The sequence below is a fragment of the Schistocerca nitens genome, chromosome 7 (assembly GCF_023898315.1).
Source record: "Schistocerca nitens isolate TAMUIC-IGC-003100 chromosome 7, iqSchNite1.1, whole genome shotgun sequence".
NCBI classification, from domain to species: domain Eukaryota; kingdom Metazoa; phylum Arthropoda; class Insecta; order Orthoptera; family Acrididae; genus Schistocerca; species Schistocerca nitens.
Genome location: NC_064620.1, coordinates 420,047,754 through 420,067,740, shown reverse-complemented (window position 1 = coordinate 420,067,740; position 19,987 = coordinate 420,047,754). Strand labels below are relative to the sequence as shown.

Sequence of the window (19,987 nt, the reverse complement as noted above, 5' to 3'; positions counted from 1 at the left end):
TAACATACTGTCAAAGTCACAGTTCAGATTTCTAAAGGATTCTGATATTGAGATGGCTATCTACACCTACAGTGAAAATGTGCTTAATTCATTAGACAAAAAATTACAGGCAACTGGTATATTTTGTGATCTGTCAAAGGCATTTGACTGTGTAAATCACAATATCCTTTTGAGTAAAAGAGAATATTATGATGTAACAGGAAATGCTGCAAAAGGTTTCAAATCCTATGTCTTTGGCAGGAAACAAAGGGTGTTATTAGGAAAGAAACATGTATTAAGCTATCAGGCATCATCCAACTGGGAATTAATTACATGTGGGGTCCCATAAGGTTCCATTTTAGGGCCCTTACTTTTCTTGTTTATATCAAAGACCTTTAATCAGTAATGTTACCAGATGCCAAGTTCGTTTTGTTTGCCGATGATACAAACATTGCAATAAATAGCAAATCAAGTGTAGTCTTAGAAAGATCAGCTAATAAAATATTTGTGGACATTAATCACTGGTTACTAGCCAATTCTTTGTCACTAAACTTTGAAAAAACACACTACATGCAGTTCAGAACTTGTAAGGGGTGTCCCACGAGTATATGTCTAACATACGATGACAAGCAGGTAGAATAAGTGGACAGTGTTAAATTCCTGGGATTACAGCTTGAATTCAACTGGGAGGAGCATCTTAACAAATCTCTATTTGCAATGCAAATTGTGTCAGACATGGGGGATATAAAAATGAAAAATCTGGCATACTATGTTTACTTTCATTCCATAATGTCATATGGGATTATTTTTTGGGGTAATTCATCAAGACAAGCTAAATTTTTCCAGGCACAAAAATGTACAGTAAGAGTTGTATGTGGTGTGAACTCAAGAACATCCTGCAGAAGCCTGTTTAGGGAACTAGGGATACTAACTAATGCTTCCCAATATATTTATTCCTAACTGAAATTTGTCATTAAAAATATATAACTTTTTCAAACCAACAGCTCAATTCATTGAATCAATACTAGAAATAATAATAATCTTCACAAGGATTTAAAGTCACTTACCCTTGCACAAAAAGGTGTGCATTATTCAGGAACATACATTTTCAATAACTTGCCAGCAGCCATAAAAAGCTTAACAACCAATGAAATTCAGTTTACGAGAAGCCTAAAGAATTTATTGGTGGCCAACTGCTTCTACTCCATTGATGAATTTATCAGTAGAACCAACTGATTTGTGTGCAATATAACTTCTGCACAATTTCAGTGCAGTAATGTGTTCATTGTAAATAAGTATTATATTGGTTCTATTACATGTTTATTACCTTATAAATAATTTTTTTTTAATTCAGTGCATTAGTGTTTTTGAATTCAGTGCATTAGTGTTTATTAAAAAAATGACGATCATTCCACTTGGGACCTGTGGAAGGTACATTAGCTTATTTGTTTCAGTTGTAAATATTTGTCATGTATTATTGTTTTTCTGACATGTTTTACATCCTGGAGAACCTCCTCACTATGGGTCAATTGGAATGAAAGTAAATCTAATCTAGTCTAATAAAGCAGGTGGTAGACTTTGGTTTATTGGTAGAATACTGGGGAACAGCAGTCAGTCTACAAAGCAGATTGCTTACAAATCACTCGTGCAACTGGATTTAGAGTATTGCTGAGTTGTGTGGGATCCGTACAAAACAGGACTAACAGGGCATATTGAATGTACACAGAGAAGGGCAGCACAAATGGCCACAGGTTTGTTTGAACCATGGGAGAGCATCACAGAGATACTGAAGGAACTTAACTGGAAGACTCTTGAAGACAGACATGAAGTGTCCTGAGAAAGTCTATTAACAAAGTTTCAAACACCAGCTTTAAATGGTGACTCTAGGGGTGTACTACAGTCTCCTACCTATTGCTCACATAGGGACTGTGAGAATAATATTAGAATAATTACTGCACACAAAGAGGTAATCAACCATTTCTCTTGCGCTTGAATGGAACAGGAAGAAACCCTCGTAACTGGTACAATGGGACGTATCCTCTTCCATATGCACCTCACAGTGGTTTGCAGAGTATACATGTAGATGTAGATGAATGTAATTTGGCAAGGCAACTATACTTTGATGATGTGATTCAAACATTTGCTGAATGAAAGGCTCACAAAGTACCACTGACAGTCCTGTGGGCAAGTAGATTATAATATGGTATCCATTGCACATTTACATGCGACCCTGCTGATGTCTGGTTACTGACGTGTTGGCATACCAGGGAACAAGTGGGGACAGAGCACACTATATCACAGCGCTGCTGGCACCAGACTTTTGTCAATGTACAAACCAGTATAATACTTAGCCTTTTGTTTTAAAGTGAAATAAAAGTAAATTAAATCAATTAAAAAAATAAATGATATTTACATACATTTTGCAATAATTAATTGAGTATGATTTGAAGTCAAACTTGTAAGTTCATCAGTCATATCAGTTTGCTCTCTTGGTCTCATTCAAGCTATCATCCAGAATCCTTGCTCTTTTTGTCTTGGGTTCCTGATAACTGTATTCATCATTACTTTTCAGACCAATATTCATTGCTACTCTTTCAGCCTCCTACCTCATGAAGTGTTTAATGTGAAATTAGACAGTGGAAACCCAGGTAGGAATATTAACAATGTAGGAAAAGGCAGATTGCTGCTTACCATAAAGAAGACGCGTTAAGTTGCAGATAGGCTCAAGTAAAAGCCACTTACATAGAGCTTCTGGCCACAGCCTTCATCAGTGAAAGAGACACACACCATTCATACACACAAGCAAACACAACTCATACACTCATGATCCCTCATCCATCATCTTGGGCCAGAATGCAGCTACCACGTGGGATGCATACGACAATCTGGAGGGGACAAGGAAGGGGAAAGGATAGAAGTGTATGGGTGGGGAGAGAGACAAATGCTGTGTGGTGGAGGGTGTTGGGACTAGAAAGCCAACAGGTGCAGCATCAGGAGGTTGTAGGTCAGGGAAGTGGGGAGAAAAGGAGCAAAAATGGGCAGGAGTGCGGAAAGACGGGCGGATGCATTGGCAGAGTGTGGAAAACCAGCAGGGTGGGAGATGAAAATGATGAGAAGATGATAGGACAGATGGGGTGGAAACTGTTGAGTGGAGGATGTGGGGACAGTATGTTACCATAGGTTGGGGGCTGGGATTATTATAAGGGCAAAGAATGTACTCTAAGGATAAATCCCATCTGCGCAGGTCGGAAGAGCTAGTGGTGGGGGGAAGAATCCAGACGGCTTGGGTAGTGAAGCAGCCATTGAAATCAAGTAAGTTATGTTCAGCTGCATGTTGTGCCACAAGATGATCTACTTTGCTCTTGGCCACAGTTTGATGGTGGCTGTTCATCCTGGTGGACATCTGGTTGGTAGTCATATCAATATAAAAACCTGTGCAATGATTGCAGCAGCATGTGATCTGGCCCATAATAGGGTAGGATAAAGTAATGACAGGACTGGAATAGGAAGTGCTGGGTTGGTGGATTGGGCAGGTTTTGTAGCTATGTCTTCCAGAGGGATATGATCATTGTGGCAAGGGATAGGGATTGGGAGTGGCATAGGGATGAACTGGGATGTTGTGGAGGTTGAGTGGGTGACAGAACACCACTTTAGAAGGAGTGGCAAGTCTCTCGGGTAGGATGTCCCTCATTTCGGAGCATGATGACAGGTAATCAAAGCCCTGGTGAAGGATGTGGTCCATTTGTTCCAGTCCAGGGTAGTACTGTGTGATGAAATGGACACTCCTTTGCAGCTAGTTCTTGGGGCTGGTGGGAGGATTGGGGGGGGGGGGGGGTGATCGGTAATGGCATGGGAGATTTGTTTGCAGACTTGGTCTGGGGGTGGGTGGGGGTGGGGGAATGCCTGTCTGTGAAGGCCTTGGTGAGACCCTCAGCATACTGAGCAAAGGAGTTTTTGTCATTGCAGATACACTGTCCCCAGATGGCTGGTCTGTATGGGAAGGATATTTAGGGGTCAAAATGCAGGTACTGTTGGTGTTTTGTGGCTTTAATGTGGACAGAGGTGCAGATGGTGCTAACAGAGGTGCAGATGGTGCTATCAGAGTGGAGGAGGTCAACATCTAGGGAGATGGCATGCCGGGTTGAGGAGGACCACATGAAGAGGATGGGAGAGAAGGTGTTAAGGGTGTGAAAGAATGAACATAGCGTGTTTTGGCCCTGAGTCCAGATCGTGGAGATATCAATCAATGACCCTGAACCAGTCTAGGGGTTTGTATATGTGTGGATGGATATGTGTGTGTGTGCGCGAGTGTATACCTGTCCTTTTTTCCCCCTAAGGTAAGTCTTTCCGCTCCCGGGATTGGAATGACTCCTTACCCTCTCCCTTAAAACCCACATCCTTTCGTCTTTCCCTCTCCTTCCCCTCTTTCCTGATGAGGCAACAGTTTGTTGCGAAAGCTTGAATTTTGTGTGTGTGTTTGTGTTTGTTTGTGTGTCTATCGACCTGCCAGCGCTTTCGTTCGGTAAGTCACATCATCTTTGTTTTTAGATATATTTTTCCCACGTGGAATGTTTCCCTCTATTATATTGATACTACATTATGGACAGGTAGACAATTTAAGAAAATTCTTTATAGAACAAGCAGAAACTAGCAAAATACACAAAGCAATCACTCATATAAATACATCGGCTACACCACTGCAATTTCATAACCGCTTCTACAACCCTTTAGATCACATAACATCAACAGATACGTAGAAAGTAAATTGGAAAAAGAAAACACTACATGGCAAGCACCCGTATCATCTAACACAGCCACACATCAATCAAGACACATGCAACACACGGCTAAGAAAAGGCAATATATACAGTGAAATGGAAGGATTCATGATTGCAATACAGGATCAAACAATAAACACCAGATATTACAGCAAGAATATTATTAAAGATCCCAATACCACAACAGATAAATGCAGACTTTGCAAACAACAAATAGAAACAGTAGATCACATCACAAGCAGATGTACAATACTAGCAAATACAGAATACCCCAGAAGACATGACAATGTAGCAAAAATAATACATCAACAACTTGCCATACAACATAAACTAATAAAACAACACATTCCCACATACAAGTATCCACCACAAAATGTACTGGAGAATGATGAATACAAATTATACTGGAACAGAACCATTATAACAGATAAAACAACACTACATAACAAACCTGACATCATACTCACTAATAAAAAGTAGAAATTAACACAACTAATCGAAGTATCCATACCCAATACAACAAATATACAGAAGAAAACAGGAGAACAAAATTGAGAAATACATCCAACTGGCTGAGGAAGTCAAGGACACATAGCATCAGGATAAAGTTGACATTATACCAATTATACTATCAACTACAGGAGTCATACCACACAATATCCACCACTACATCAAGGCAATACAGCTACATCCAAATGTATATATACAACTACAGAAATCTGAGGCAACTGATGACCTCCGAAGTTAAGTCGCATAGTGCTCAGAGCCATTTGAACCATTTTGAACAGAAATCTGTAATTATTGATACATGTTCAATTACCCGAAAGTTCCTAAATGCAATGTAACATATACCATACAGTTAAAAGGAAGTCACGCTTGACCAAAGTCCGCGTCACTTTCCATTTTTAACCAGACATAAGGTCTGAGAAAGGAAAATGATAATAATAATAATAATAATAATAATAATAATAATAACACATACTTTATCATGTTAAAATAATTTTATTGACATTGGGGAATGCTTCAATTATTTTTCTATATAGTTGTCACATTTTTCCAAGCATCTCTGATAATGTGACAAGTTTTCCCAAACCCGTTTTGTGCCAGGTTGGATCTTGTGCTCGTAACCAGGTGCTCACTGTTGACGTGACTTCATAATCAGTATTGAAATGCTTACCTCCAAGATGATCTTTGAGTTGGGAGAATACGTGAAGATCATGTGGGCAAAGATCTGGTGAATATGGAGGATGCAGGAACACTTCCCAGTTGCATTTTCCGACCTCGCCCAGGTCATTCGAGCTGTAAGAGGCTAAGCATTGTCATGAAAGAAGAGAATAATTTTGCAAGACAAAAGTCGAGGATGTCTCTGACGATTTCAAAAGATGACTGCTGTAACTTTCACTGTTGAATGTGTGACATTTGCCATTTTTGCGGGTATGTTACTGAGGTTTCTTCCACACCATGCCTTGATGTTTTGTCGAGTTATGGACCAATGTCTCATCTCAAGTGACAAGCCACTCTGATGCATTTCTGGCAACATTCCGGCTGAATCCATCTATTGCTTGTTGTTGACATCGCTCAGCAAATGTGGCATCCATCTTTCACAGACTTTACAGTAGTGAAGAGGGTGTATTTGAATTTTTGCGATGGTTGAGTGTCCAATTGCAGCCCCACGAGTTAGCTGCATTAGCATGTTGTCAATGGTAATGTGATAGTTTTCCTGCTCAGTATTGGGAAATGCAATAAATGGCATCATCACATGTTGCTGTAGTGGGCCTTCTCATACACTGTTCGTCATGCACATCTTCGCAACCCACCACAAACTGTACATGCCAATGTTGGCAGTGAGTAGTTATTTTGCTGAAAAAAGAAAGAAAGAAAGAAAGAAAGAGTTAATGACAGGTACAGCTCATAACTGGATGCACTTTATAGTGGTAATTCCATGCTAGTCACTAGCATACTGGCAAGATACTGTGGTAAGTTTCGTAAGCCAGTGTGAACATTGTCAACACATACCAAGTGAACTCACTAGCCCTCATATGTAATGGGCACAGCTTATTCTGCAGTGAAATAAACTAGGGAAACTTTCATATTGGACAACCCACATATATCGGGAAGAATACCACCACCAGGATGCTTTCATGGACTAGGAGATTGAAAGAATAGCAATAAATATTTGTTTGAAAAGTGATGATGAAGACAGTATCAGGAACCCAAGAACACAACACCTAGCAAACTGGGTGGTAACCTGACTGAGACCAAGAGAGCAAATTGATAAGACTAATGAACTTATAACTTTGACTTCAGATGCTATTCAATAATGAATTATTGTAAAATGTATGTAGGCCCCACTTTTTTTTACAAAAATTTGGTTTAATTTACTTACACTTCACTTTAAAACAAAAGTCTAAGTATTATACTGATTAGTACATTGGTAAAATGTCTGGTGCCAGCTACGCTACAACATGGAGTGTTCTGTTTGCACTTGTTCCCTAATGCACCCATGTGGCAGTGCAAGGACATCAGAATGGTCACATGTAAACCTCAATGAGTCATGCAACAGATACCACATTATAACCTATTTGCCCATAACACTGTCAATGGCACTTTGTGTGCCTATCATTCAGAAAATGTTTAAGTTGTAGCATCAAAGTTTAGTTGCCTTGTGAAATTATATTCAGCCGCAAGGGCTGAAAATCTGTGAGACATTGCTGAGACACAGTTATATGAGACAATTTTTAACATGAGCCAGAGTGCTGAATGACTTGTCTCCTTCAGGTATAGTCGCTGGAAGAGTATAAAAGGTGTGTGCAGCTACACATATATTCAGACAATAAGCATGAAATTTTAAGCTCATGCATCTTATTATTCCTAATTGTTCCAAAGTAATGTAATCAAAGTTTGAAGTACGCATTGTCTTCAGATATTTAATTTCATCTTCTAAATCTACTGTAACATCATTATGGTATTCATTGATAAATAACTTGCATGCCTCAGTATCCTGATTGTCAGGCATCTTTGAGTATCTTTGTAAAAACACAAAAGTTTCATCTGAAATCTTCATTGTTTCTTATCGGGTTCTCAAGTTAGACATTAGATTGTCAACAATGACATAAAAAATATTTACCTCCAATAAATCTTCTGAATTCACATCTGTCACCTTGTTCCTGGTTTCATCATGAAATGATTTCCTCTTCTCAGTGCACCTCTCACAAATTCAGGGTCAATATTAATTGCACTAGCAACAATTCTAGATTGGGGGGAAAATAGTGTCCTGATTTTTTTAAAGCTATTTCAAGTGTTTTAATAAGGTCTCAAAGTGTTTTATCTCAACACTTATGACAGAATTTCGAGCTTATAGTAATTTCCTTATGTGGTCAGTTATTACTAACAACTTTAGGCAAATTTGTGTTAGGATTAAACACTTGAAATATCTTACACACTCCAAAACACTCCATACTGCAGAATGTCTTTCAGCTGGACAGAATAATGATTGTGACAAAGAAAACACTGATGAAAATTTACATTTGTATAACAGACTATACAATGATTGTGACAGAGAGAATGTTGATGACAGTTCAAAATTTCATGTTAATAAATGATATGGTAATCATAACATGAAGCAAACATTAATAAAAGGGAATAAATAAGGATAGAGAATAAAGACAATTATTGAATGTTGTGAGTCTTAAAGTTGATGGTATCAAAACAGTAGCAGTTATTAACACTATTAGCAAGTTAAGAACAATTGCAGGAGAACTTTACAAGCAATTAATAAACAGAGAGAGAGAGAGAGAGAGAGAGAGAGAGAGAGAGAGAGAGAGAGAGAGAGAGAGAGGGGGGGGGGGGCAGGTTTACCAGTACTGAAATTTGAGACTGCATATGCCATTGGAGGAAACAATGAAGCAATAAAGAAACAAGTATTATTATGAACATGGAATCATTTTGTGGTACAAAATCTATGTATCAGTTTTGTTATAAGAAAGGATCAGTTGGTAGATCATGCTGAGGCACTGGATTTTGAGAAAGGAGGTATGACCTTGAAAGTGAGTGGTACAAAAAATAATACATATATTATTATTAGTGCTAGCAATAAAGCACATAATCAAAAATGGCTCTGAGCACTATGGGACTCAACTGCTGAGGTCATTAGTCCCCTAGAACTTAGAACTAGTTAAACCTAACTAACCTAAGGACATCACAAACATCCATGCCCGAGGCAGGATTCGAACCTGCGACCGTAGCGGTCTCGCAGTTCCAGACTGCAGCGCCTTTAACCGCACGGCCACTTCGGCCGGCAAAGCACATAATCGATACTACATGAAGGTGAAGAGTGAATGTTTTCAAATGCAAATCCAGGCAAGATAAAATTAGCTCACAGGAAGGACTAGTCTGATCACTATTGAAACAAAATTGTCAAAATAAAGTAATTAACACAGCTATAAATGGATAATTAATAAACTTGCTTCTGAAATATAAGAATGTGTTTTCAAACAAGACAAATTTAATAAAACGAAAAAGCATCCAATACTAAAGACAAAAGAGAGGATTTTTACAATACTTTTGGACAGTATGTTGTGAACAGAGCATCTCATCAAAATGTTTTAGAAGCACCATTCATTTAAAGAGGTGTGTAATGTAGTCAGTGTTAAAAGATATCATGGTACTTAAGGAGAGGCTGCTTGGTCATGATGATACAAATACTATGTGCTGGAAGAAGGATCTCGTTTGTGAATGGGTAAAGAAAGGCTACAAGACAGAATATTAAGTAGGTTTGCAAGTTTATTGTAAAGTAAGATGAACTAGTAATTGTAAATGTACATGTTAAAAATACAATCCAGTTTTGGCCTCCATGCAAGCCATTCACTAAATTGCCTATAATTTTGAAATTATTTGTGTCTAACAGTGTGATTGTTAACTGTTTTATGGTGTTTATCGACAAATGCACTGTAACAGCAGCCATGAATTTATTTAAAGTAGTTTAGCTACTCACTTTTCCACTTATAGCCACAAAGGTGGATTATTTGCATCTCCAAACAAATACAGTAGCATTAAAAGAACTGCTTTGAGGGACTATATTAATGAGAAAACTGCACAAAACATGTTCTAAGCATTGATTCATTAAGTTGATCAAGGGAAGGGTTAACTCAACTTTTGCTATCTTGAGTGGAAAGGAATGATCAGTTGTACTGTACATTGCCTATACCACGTTCTATGACTTGTGGATAGACTCAGAAGCTGTTATGGAGTTTTAGTACCATGAGAGGTTCTTGAAATATTGTATTAGATGGCAACCTGTTACATGGTGGTGCAATGAGATCACAGAGAATGTCAAAGAGACTTAGAATAACATAGGTGCCACCCATTTTTGAAAATTTAATTTTATTCAGAAGATCAAGTGCAAAAGCATATTACTTAGCTAAACAAAGGAAGAAAGAATTTTGGAATGATAGGTTTCTTCTATCATGGCAAATACCCCAACTTCGCAACTGTAGTCCAAATTACAGCAGATTATTGGACTTCAATACACTAACAGAATCCAGGGAATCCTTAAGAAATGGGAAATTAACACCAATTCCTCTGACATTTCTGAACTTGATCAATATTTTATTCAGAAATGTCAGTATCTAAAAATCACCATCCTAATTTTGCTCAATGTTGCATTTTAACGGAATGTAATACTACTTTCACCTCAACAAACTGGGCAACCTGCAATTGACCCTTTTAGCCTGAGAACTAAATAAGGCTTTAATACAGTGTAGAGCTATGTCTCTGGGACCAGACAATATCCATAAACAAAAGCTACAAGATCTTGGTGATAACAGTAAACACTCTATTCAACATGACATGGCAAGACGACAAATTTTCCTCCCAATGAAGAGGGACTATTACAATACCTGGAATCAGACACAAAAGATAGAAACAGGTACAGACCAATCAGCCTAACAAGACACTTGGATAAACTATTAGTGAGGATGGTTAATTCCGAGCTTTGTTGGTGTTTGCAATCTAGGAATCTTCTTCTCTGATTCCAAGGTATATTCCAAAGGTGCTTATTGGAGTTTGCAATTACAGAGGCTTCTGTGCACACAGACATTTGAGTCCAGTATTTTTTATTTACACAAGGAATACAATACAGAGGTGTGGCATCAGATTTATCCGCTCTGCACAAAAGGCATTTTCAAGGAAATTAGCATCTTCATACAAAATTTTTTAGCAATTTGGCTGTATATGGTCATATCATCCAGAATAGCATATGAAATGTAAACACTCATTTACTATGAACATTAAACATTTATTAAGAAATATAGAACACAGAAGAAGGTATTCTGTAAGATCTTGAGACTAGTTAAGCACTAGAATTGTATTTGTCAACATATGTCCCTATTCACAAGGAAGTTCTCATACTCACTTAAAGAAACAATGACAAATCAACCACTGATGCTGAACAAGAGTCCCTAGGTGTCTGGTGCACAAACTCTCTAAAAGCCATGAAATGCCAACACAGCAGTTGACGATCTTGGTTGCTTCATCAGACTCATAGGAAGAAGTGCATTGTACAAAAATCTTGCAGAAATGCACTCCACACCTGGAGCATGTTCTTTGTTGGGTTGCCTGTCTGCTTCAGATGGTTGTACTTGCACCTGAGGCTGAGGCCGGTTTTGTGGCACAAGTGTACGTGAACTTCTAGAAATATGTATGCAGGTTTAACTCCTTCATTTGAGTCCATAGTAGCATTACCATTTAATAGTATATCCAGAGTATGTGTCTTTCTTTTGACAACTTGATGTAGGCCTATGTATAAAGGCTGTAGTGATGGATTGACACTCTGTATATAACATGACATGCATGAATATTTGCAAATCATAAAGCACATAGGTAGCTGTTGTTGCATGTAAGATGCTTGATGATGGTGAATGAGTGTGATAATTTCTCTCAGGTGGCAAATGAAATCTGTTTGGTCATGGTCAGGAAGCTGTATGGAACTCAGATTGATAAATGTCCCAGGCCATCAAAGTGCTTCGCCGTCCACTAGCTCCGTTCATCAAGTACAGTTTGTAAGTGGTCCAACTTGTATTGCGTCACATGAATAAAGTCTTCAAAGAATGGTGCCAGCATTCAATCATGCTGTCACTTGTTGGGTGGTAACTGGTTGTCCTGTAATGCAGAGTGCTGCAGAACTTACTGAGTTATTTACTAACTCCAACTCAGATTGTCGGTGGTGATGTGTAGTGGACAACCTAAGTGTGAAACCCAATTAGACACAAAGGCAAAGACTAGCTTTTCCTGTGCCAGCTGAGTCTTGCACTTTGGTAGCATGAAAAAAAAGTTCTTTGGTCACTCTTATAAATTTGTACTGCTTCTTCTGGCATCCATAGTCTGATCACCTGTGGTCTCGGGGTAGTGTCTTTGACTCATAACACAGGCCAACGGTGGAAAAACGTTTTTGCTGAAAACACCTTATTCTTAAGTTTTTCAGGGTGGGAAATGCAAATATGATAATTAAAAATCTGTATCACCCATTATTTCTACACATTTTACAGTTAAATTTATTAAATTAAGCGATTTTTTAAAGAATTTGATAGCTTTTATATAGTTAAAATAATTTAAACAGGAGGTGTAATGAATGTAGATGATGGTACCACTGCTGAAAAACATTTGCTGGCAAAAAAAGATCGATTCTATTTTTGTGTTAACAGGTGGTGTTTTGTTTACTGTCAACCTAACCTCACTTTCCCGTTTCTTGTCTGTGTGCTCAGTACAATGTCTAATTGTGGTTGTAAAAACTCTGCTGAAAGTTTTTGTTATATTTGTGGTGAATTTGTGATTAAAAAACACCAAAGAAACATTGCAGACTTTGTGAAAAAGGTTTATCTATCATACTTTGGATCTAAACTTGGTGATCAAGATAAATCTAGGGCATTGCATAAGGTATGTTATGTGTGTGTTGAAGATCTGAGAAAATGGTCCAAAAAGGAGAAAAAAAGCCTTTAGATTTGCTGTTCCTACGATATGGAGGGAGCCAAGAAATCATTCCGATGATCGCAACTTTTGCAGTGTTGATATTACTGGTCATAATTCAAAAAACAAGAAGGTAATAAGCTACCCTAACCTTCCACCCACCATCCGACCAGTAGGGCATGGTGTAGATTCGCCGGGTCCTGAACCACCAGATGATTTAAATTCTATTCGAACAGAAGTATTTTCTGATGTACAATCTGATTTAGATGAAGCAGATGATGATGAATTCCATTGTAATACAGAAAGTCTAGAGCCCAGATTGTTTAGACTGAGTTTAACGATTTGGTGAGGGATCTGGGCTTAACGAAAGAAAAAGCTGAATTTCTTCACTCTAGATTCAAGAAAAGAACTTATTGGCAGTTGGAACCAGCATGTAAACATATAGAAAGGGAGAGCAGAAATTTTACAAGTTTTTTCAGCAAGAAGGTGATTTAGTGTGCTGCTCAGATATTCAGCTTCAATGAAAAATAAGAAAGAACATACAAACCAATTCCAGCTGACATGCGAAACCTCTATTAACACATATCATTGTTTTAAGTAGCTTACTGTAAATACAAACCACTCTTGTGTTGTAACAAAGCGTTCCATTAATTTCGCCATTTACCATATAACAAAGGAATTTTATACTATATAATAAAAAGCATATTGCTTGAGAACTATGGGTGATACAAAAAAACTAAGGCTAGATTTGGATTCAGCTCATAAAAATCTATAAAGCTTAGCTACCAACGTAAGAAAAAGTTTTTCAAAATTTTTTTCGTTGGCCTGCGTAATCAAAACACCTTTGGTCCCCTGTTCGAATCCCGCCGCTGCTTAAATTTTGATTAATAATCAGCATTGGTGGCCAAAGACTACTGGCATAAGAAATCACCCTCACTCTGCCAAAGGCCTCGTCAAGGAGGGCCGAGGAGTGGACAGAGATTCAGGGCACTCTCTTGTCCTAAGAGTGGGAAACTGCCTCTAAAGGCAGAAGAATCAGCAATGATCAATGGTATGAGGATGCAGAATGCAACGGAAACCACTGCATTAAAGACACATAACGTGTATCTACAGGACATGTGCCCTGTAATTGAAGAAGTGTCATGATGATCTCTCCATTGACAAAAGATTCTGGAATAGTCCCCCATTCGGATCTCCGGGAGAGGACTGCTAAGGGGGAGGTTACCATGAGAAATAGATTGAATAATCAACCAAAGGATAATGTTCTACGAATCAGGGTGTGGAATGTGAGAAGGCTGAATGTGGTAGGGAAATTAGAAAATCTGAAAAGGGAAATGCAAAGGCTCAATCTAGGTATAGTAGGCGTCAGTGCAGTGAAGTGGAAAGAAGACAAGGATTTCTGGTCAGATGAGTATAGGGTAATATCAACAGTAGTAGAAAATGGTATAACGGGAGTAGGATTCATTATGAATAGGAAGGTAGGGCAGAGAATGTTCAAATGGTTCAAATGGCTCTGAGCACTATGGGACTTAACATCTTAGGTCATCAGTCCCCTAGAACTTAGAACTAGTTAAACCTAACTAACCTAAGGACATCACACACATCCATGCCCGAGGCAGGATTCGAACCTGCGACCGTAGCAGTCGCGCGGTTCCGGACTGCGCGCCTAGAACCGCGAGACCACCGCAGCCGGCTGCAGAGAATGTGTTACAGTGAACAGTCACTGACAGGGTTGTTCTTATCAGAATCGACAGCAAACCAACACCAACAACGATAGTTCAGGAGCATATGCCGACGTTGAAAGCTGAAGATGAAGAGATAGAAAAACTGTATGAGGATATTTAAATGGTAATACAGTATGTGAAGGGGGAAGAAAATCTAATAGTCATGGGGGATTGGAATGCAGTTGTTGGGAAGGAGTAGAAGAAAATGTTACAGGAGAATATGGGCTTGGGACAAGGAATGAGAGAGGAGAAAGACTAATTGAGTTCTGTAACCTGTTTCAGTTAGTAACAGTGAATACAAGAGTAGGAGGTACACTTGGAAAAGGCCGGGTGATACGGGAAGATTTCAGTTAGATTACATCATGGTCAAATAGAGATTCTGAAATCAGATATGGATTGTAAGGTGTACCAAGGAGCAGAAATAGACTCAGATCACAATATAATAGTGATGAAGAGTAGGCTGAAATTTAAGACATTAGTCAGGAAGAATCAGTACACAAAGAAGTGGGATACGGAAGTACTAAGGAATGACGAGATACAGTTGAAGTTCTCTAGGGCTATCGGTACAGCAATAAGGAATAGCTCAGTAGGCAGTACAGTTGAAGAGGAATGGACATCTCTAAAAAGGGCCATCACATAAGTTGGGAAGCAAAACATAGGTACAAAGAGCGTAACTGCGAAGAAATCATGAGTAAAAGAAGAAATACTTCAGTTGATTGATGAAAGGAGAAAGTACAAAAATCCTCCGGGAAACTCAGGAATACAGAAATACAAGTCACTGAGGAATGAAATAAATAGGAAGTGCAGGGAAGCTAAGACGAAATGGCTGCAGGAAAAATGTGAAGACATCGAAAAAGAAATTATTGTTGGAAGGACAGACTCAGCATACAGGAAAGCCAAAACAACCTTTGGTGACATAAAAAGCCAGGGTGGTAACATTAAGACTGCAACGGGAACTCCACTGTTAAATGCGGAGGAGAGGGCTGATAGGTGGAAAGAATACATTGAAAGCCTCTATGTGGGGGAAGATTTGTCTGATGCGATAGAAGAAGAAACAGGAGTCAATTTAGAAGAGATAGGGGATCCAGTATTGGAATCAGAATTTAAAAGAGCTTTGGAGGACTTAAGGTCAAATAAAGCAGAAGAGATAGATAACATTCCATCAGAATTTCTAAAATCATTGGGGGAAGTGGCAACAAAATGACTATTCATGTTGGTGTGTAGAATGTATGAGTCGGGCGACATGCCATCTGACTGTTGGAAAAGCATCATCTACACAATTCCGAAGATGGCAACAGCTGACAAGTTCGAGAATTATCGCACAATCAGCTTAGCAGCTCATGCATCGAAGCTGCTTACAAGAATAATATACAGAAGAATGGAAAAGAAAACTGAGGATGCACTAGATGATGATCAGTTTGGCTTTAGGAAAAATAAAGGCACGAGGAGGCAATTCTGACGTTACGGCTAATAATGGAAGCAAGGCTAAAGAAAAGTCAAGACACTTTCATAGGATTTGTCGACCTGGAAAAAACGTTCGATAGTGTAAAAAATGGTGCAAGATATTCGAAATTCTGAAAAATGTGGGGGTAAGCTATAGGGAGAGACGGGTCATATACAATTTGTACAGCAGCCAGGAAGGAATAATAGGAGTGGACAACCAAGAACAAAGTGCTTGTATTAAAAAAGGTGTAAGAAAAGGATGTAGCCTTTCTTCCCTACTGTTCAATCTGTACATCGAGGAAGCAACGATGGAAATAAGGAAATAAAAGAAAGGTTCAGGAGTGGAATTAAAATTCAAGGTGAAAGGATATCAATGATACAATTCGCTGATGACACTGCTATCCTGAGTGAAAGTGAAGACGAATTACATGATCTGCTGAATGGAATGAACAGTCTAATGAGTATACAGTATGGATTGAGAGCAAATCGAAAAAGACAAAGGTAATGAGAAGTAGTACAAATGAGAACAGCGAGAAACTTAACATTGGGATTGATGGTCATGAAGTAGATGAAGTTAAGGAATTCTGCTACCTAGGCCATAAAATAACTAATGATGGACGGAGTAAGGAGGACATCAAAAGCAGACTAACTATGGCAAAAAATGCATTCCTGGTCAAGAGAAGTATACTAATATCAAATATTGGCCTTAATTTGAGGAAGAAATTTCTGAGAATGTACGTCTGGAGTACAGCAATGTATGGTAGTGAAACATGGACTGCGGGAAAACCAGCATACAAGACAATTGAATCATTTGAGATGTGGTGCTACAGACGAATGTTGAAAATTAGGTGGACTGATAAGGTAAGGAATGAGGAGGTTCTACACAGAATTGGAGAGGAAAGGAATATGTGGAAAGCACTAAGGAGAAGGGACAGGATGATAGGACATCTGTTAAGACATGAAGGAATGACTTCCATGGTTCTAGAGGGAGCTGTAGAGGGCAAAAATTGCAAAGGAAGACAGAGAATGGAATACATCCAGCAAATAATTGAGGATGTAGGTTGCAAGTACTACTCTGAGGTGAAGAGGTTAGCACAGGAGAGGAATTCGTGGTGGGTCGCATCAAACCAGTCAGAAGACTGAAAGGGGGGGGGAGGGGGAGGGGAGTAACCAATGTCAGTGCAGCTAAGGCAATAACCATCAAAAAAAAATTACATCTGTGTGTTTGAGCAAAATCAGCAAAAATATAAAAACTTGCATACTATGGACATTAACAGTTATTAATGAATACAGAGTACAGAAAAAGATATTCTGTAAGAACTTGAGACTAGTTAAGCACTAGAGTGTTGCTAGTCAAGATCAGTTTATTTGCAAGGAAGTTCTCACAACCAGAGAGAGAGAGAGAGAGAGAGAGAGAGAGAGAGAGAACGAATCAGCTGCTGATCTGCTGATGCCGAACGACCGACAGTGTCTCTCTTCTTTGACAGCTGTGAAATGTGAACCCAGTAGTCAAGGAACTTGATTCCTACATATTCTTTTACACATTCACCCACCAAATGTTACAAGTGTTAAATAATAAAATATCATCAGTTGTAATTTTTTATGATCTTTCCAAGGCACTTCATTTCATCCTGTAGAACATGTTACAGTCTTGGAAAAACTTAAGTTTTATAGAATTGATGGTTTTACACACAACTGGTTTGAATCAAATGTAACAAGCAGAATGCCAAAAATCGTACTGATGACTGGGGAGGAATCTCAATGGGAGTCCTACAGAGTTCAATTTTGGGTCCACTGCTATTCTTTATACATTTTAATGATCTTCCACTTCATATTTGGCAACCATAATTGGTACTTTTTGCAGATGGTACTAGTGTTATTAAATCCCTTGTAGAGAAAGCAACAGAATAGACTGTTAATTATGATCTACAAAGAATTAATAAGCGGCTCTCTGAAAATAGACTATCCTTAAATTTTGAGAAAACACACTACATTCAATTCTATTCAACAAATAACCATAACAAATACTGATGTAACATATGAAAAGGAGTCAGTGTACATAGTGATGAAAACTTTTTTTAAAAATTTTATCTTAGGGTGCAAAAACAACAAAGGTCATAAGTGCTCATGTCATAACCTTGGAACATCAAGAAGTAAAAGAACTTAAAAGTGACTATATGTTAAATCCAATTGATGGAAGGAAAGCAAGTTAAGAACAAGGACTTCCTCATGTAGAAAGGTCCATAAAATACGCTATAGAGGCAGTGGAGGTCCAGAACCAAAGATTAAATGTCCTTTGCCATATTGCTACGACAGATAAAAAGTAAAATGCAGTTGACAGCCCACACATAATTTGGTAAAACAGCCGATATCTCTTATGGGAAACACATATGAGAACATAAGTGGTTAAAAAAGGGGCATTAGGTCAGGAAGTGGTGAACCATCGAAGGCTGACAACAATAAGCACAAAGTGGCATAGTATCACCACTTAACAAATGGCGATGGCTAAAACGACATACCTGATGCACAACCTAGGTAAAATAATCTCCTCTTGCCAAGAGGGCTGAGATGAGGTCTTCCCAGCTACTGGAAGAGATTTAATTCCCCAGAGCTTGTTCCCATTAAGAGAATGCCAATGGTGATGGCAAAGTGGCACCACCTGCCAACAGACGGCAACATGGAGATAATGTGACCAGGAACCCACATGAACATCACAGTGGCTCCCTCAACAGCAAGCAAATAGAAGCTTTCCTGGGCCAGTTGCACTAAGGAATGGACTGTGTACAGCACACAAAGGCTCTGAAGGGCACTGAGAGAATCGGAGCATATGACACAATCAAAAAGCCTGTGTCGCTGGATGTTTCACTTACATAAGTACTGGACGCAGATATCAGGATTGAGTTTGTCCCTATTCTTTGAAAATGTTGAATTTCTGGCTTCTGTCCATCTAGATGTCATAGAAGGTGATGATATGCTTTTCTTCTTTGTACGGGCTGGGAAGTTCTTGGTGTTACAGCCACTGGAGCTGTGTATTCTACAACATTCGACTGAGTACGTGATACTGAAGAGTCTGAACTTGTTGGTGCCACAACTTCTTTTGTTTGCACTGAATTGACAATCTGTCCCACAGGACTTTGTAATTTGCTTGACTTTGCTACAAAAAATGTCACTTTGAGCCTCATTGATCTTGGGGATCTTCTAGGAGCACTACTTGTGTCTGGCCTTTAGAGTATAGGCCTACTGTTGCCCCCAACTGATCTTACCTCATTCCCCATTACTGCCCTCTTGACTCACTGTGGTTAATTACAGGTACTGCTGTTGCTTGTTGCTGCAGTACCATTTGGCCAGTTTCATCTAGATTCTTCCATCAGACTGATATTGCAGGCTTTTGGTTGGTTCTTGCAAGAGATGACTGCAAGTAAAGTTCTGGCCATTTCTTCTTTTTCTTTAACATGAGAAGTATACCAGTCTGTTCTCAGGGACTCTTATAAACTAAGTGTTTTGGAATGATTTAAATATTTTGGCTATTTTCCTATTTGTTTATCTGGTTTCATTATTCACATGAGACCGACAAACCACACTTTGGATTCCAGAATGGTTGCTCTACTGAGCATGTTCACTCACCAAATTTTACAAGTATTAAATAACAAAATAGCACTGGTTGGTATTTTCTGTGACCTGTCCAAGGCAACTGTCTGTGTGAATCCCAGTAGTGTCCTAGGTAGATTAAAGTTTTATGGAATCAATGTCATAGACAAGCAATGCGTAAAGTCATATCTATAAAAAAAAGGGGGAGGGGGGGGTTGCAGAATGTTGTAATCAGTAATTCAACCAATGTAGTTCAAAGACATTATTCTGAGTGGGGAGAAATCACGTATGATTCCCCCAAGGCTCAATCTCAGGTCCACTATTGTTCCTCATATTGTGTATGTAATCAATCTTCTGTTTAAGATACCATGAGAAGAATTACTTCTTTTTGCAGATGACACTATATTGTAATCAATCCAAGCATACATACAGAAATAGAAGAAATGGTAAACAGTGTTCTTAAAAGAATCATTGGTTGATTTTCTGCAGATGGTCTCATCCTAAATTTTAAAA

At 38.6% G+C, this 19,987-nt stretch overlaps 1 protein-coding gene across 2 annotated transcripts in view; it reads right to left on the bottom strand.

The window, feature by feature from the left end:
* The window catches only part of LOC126194822 (uncharacterized), a 155,583-nt gene that overhangs the window by 118,069 nt on the left and 17,527 nt on the right, over nt 1–19,987 (bottom strand). Inside the window, exon 1 of one of the 2 annotated variants that reach the window (XM_049933152.1) lies at nt 19,150–19,254. The exons of the other annotated variant lie outside the window; for it this stretch is intronic. Within the exon in view, the coding sequence (XP_049789109.1) occupies nt 19,150–19,161 (12 nt within the window). The 5' untranslated portion in view covers nt 19,162–19,254. Of the gene's footprint in view, nt 1–19,149; nt 19,255–19,987 lie in introns of those variants that run through there. 2 annotated transcript variants of the gene reach the window in all.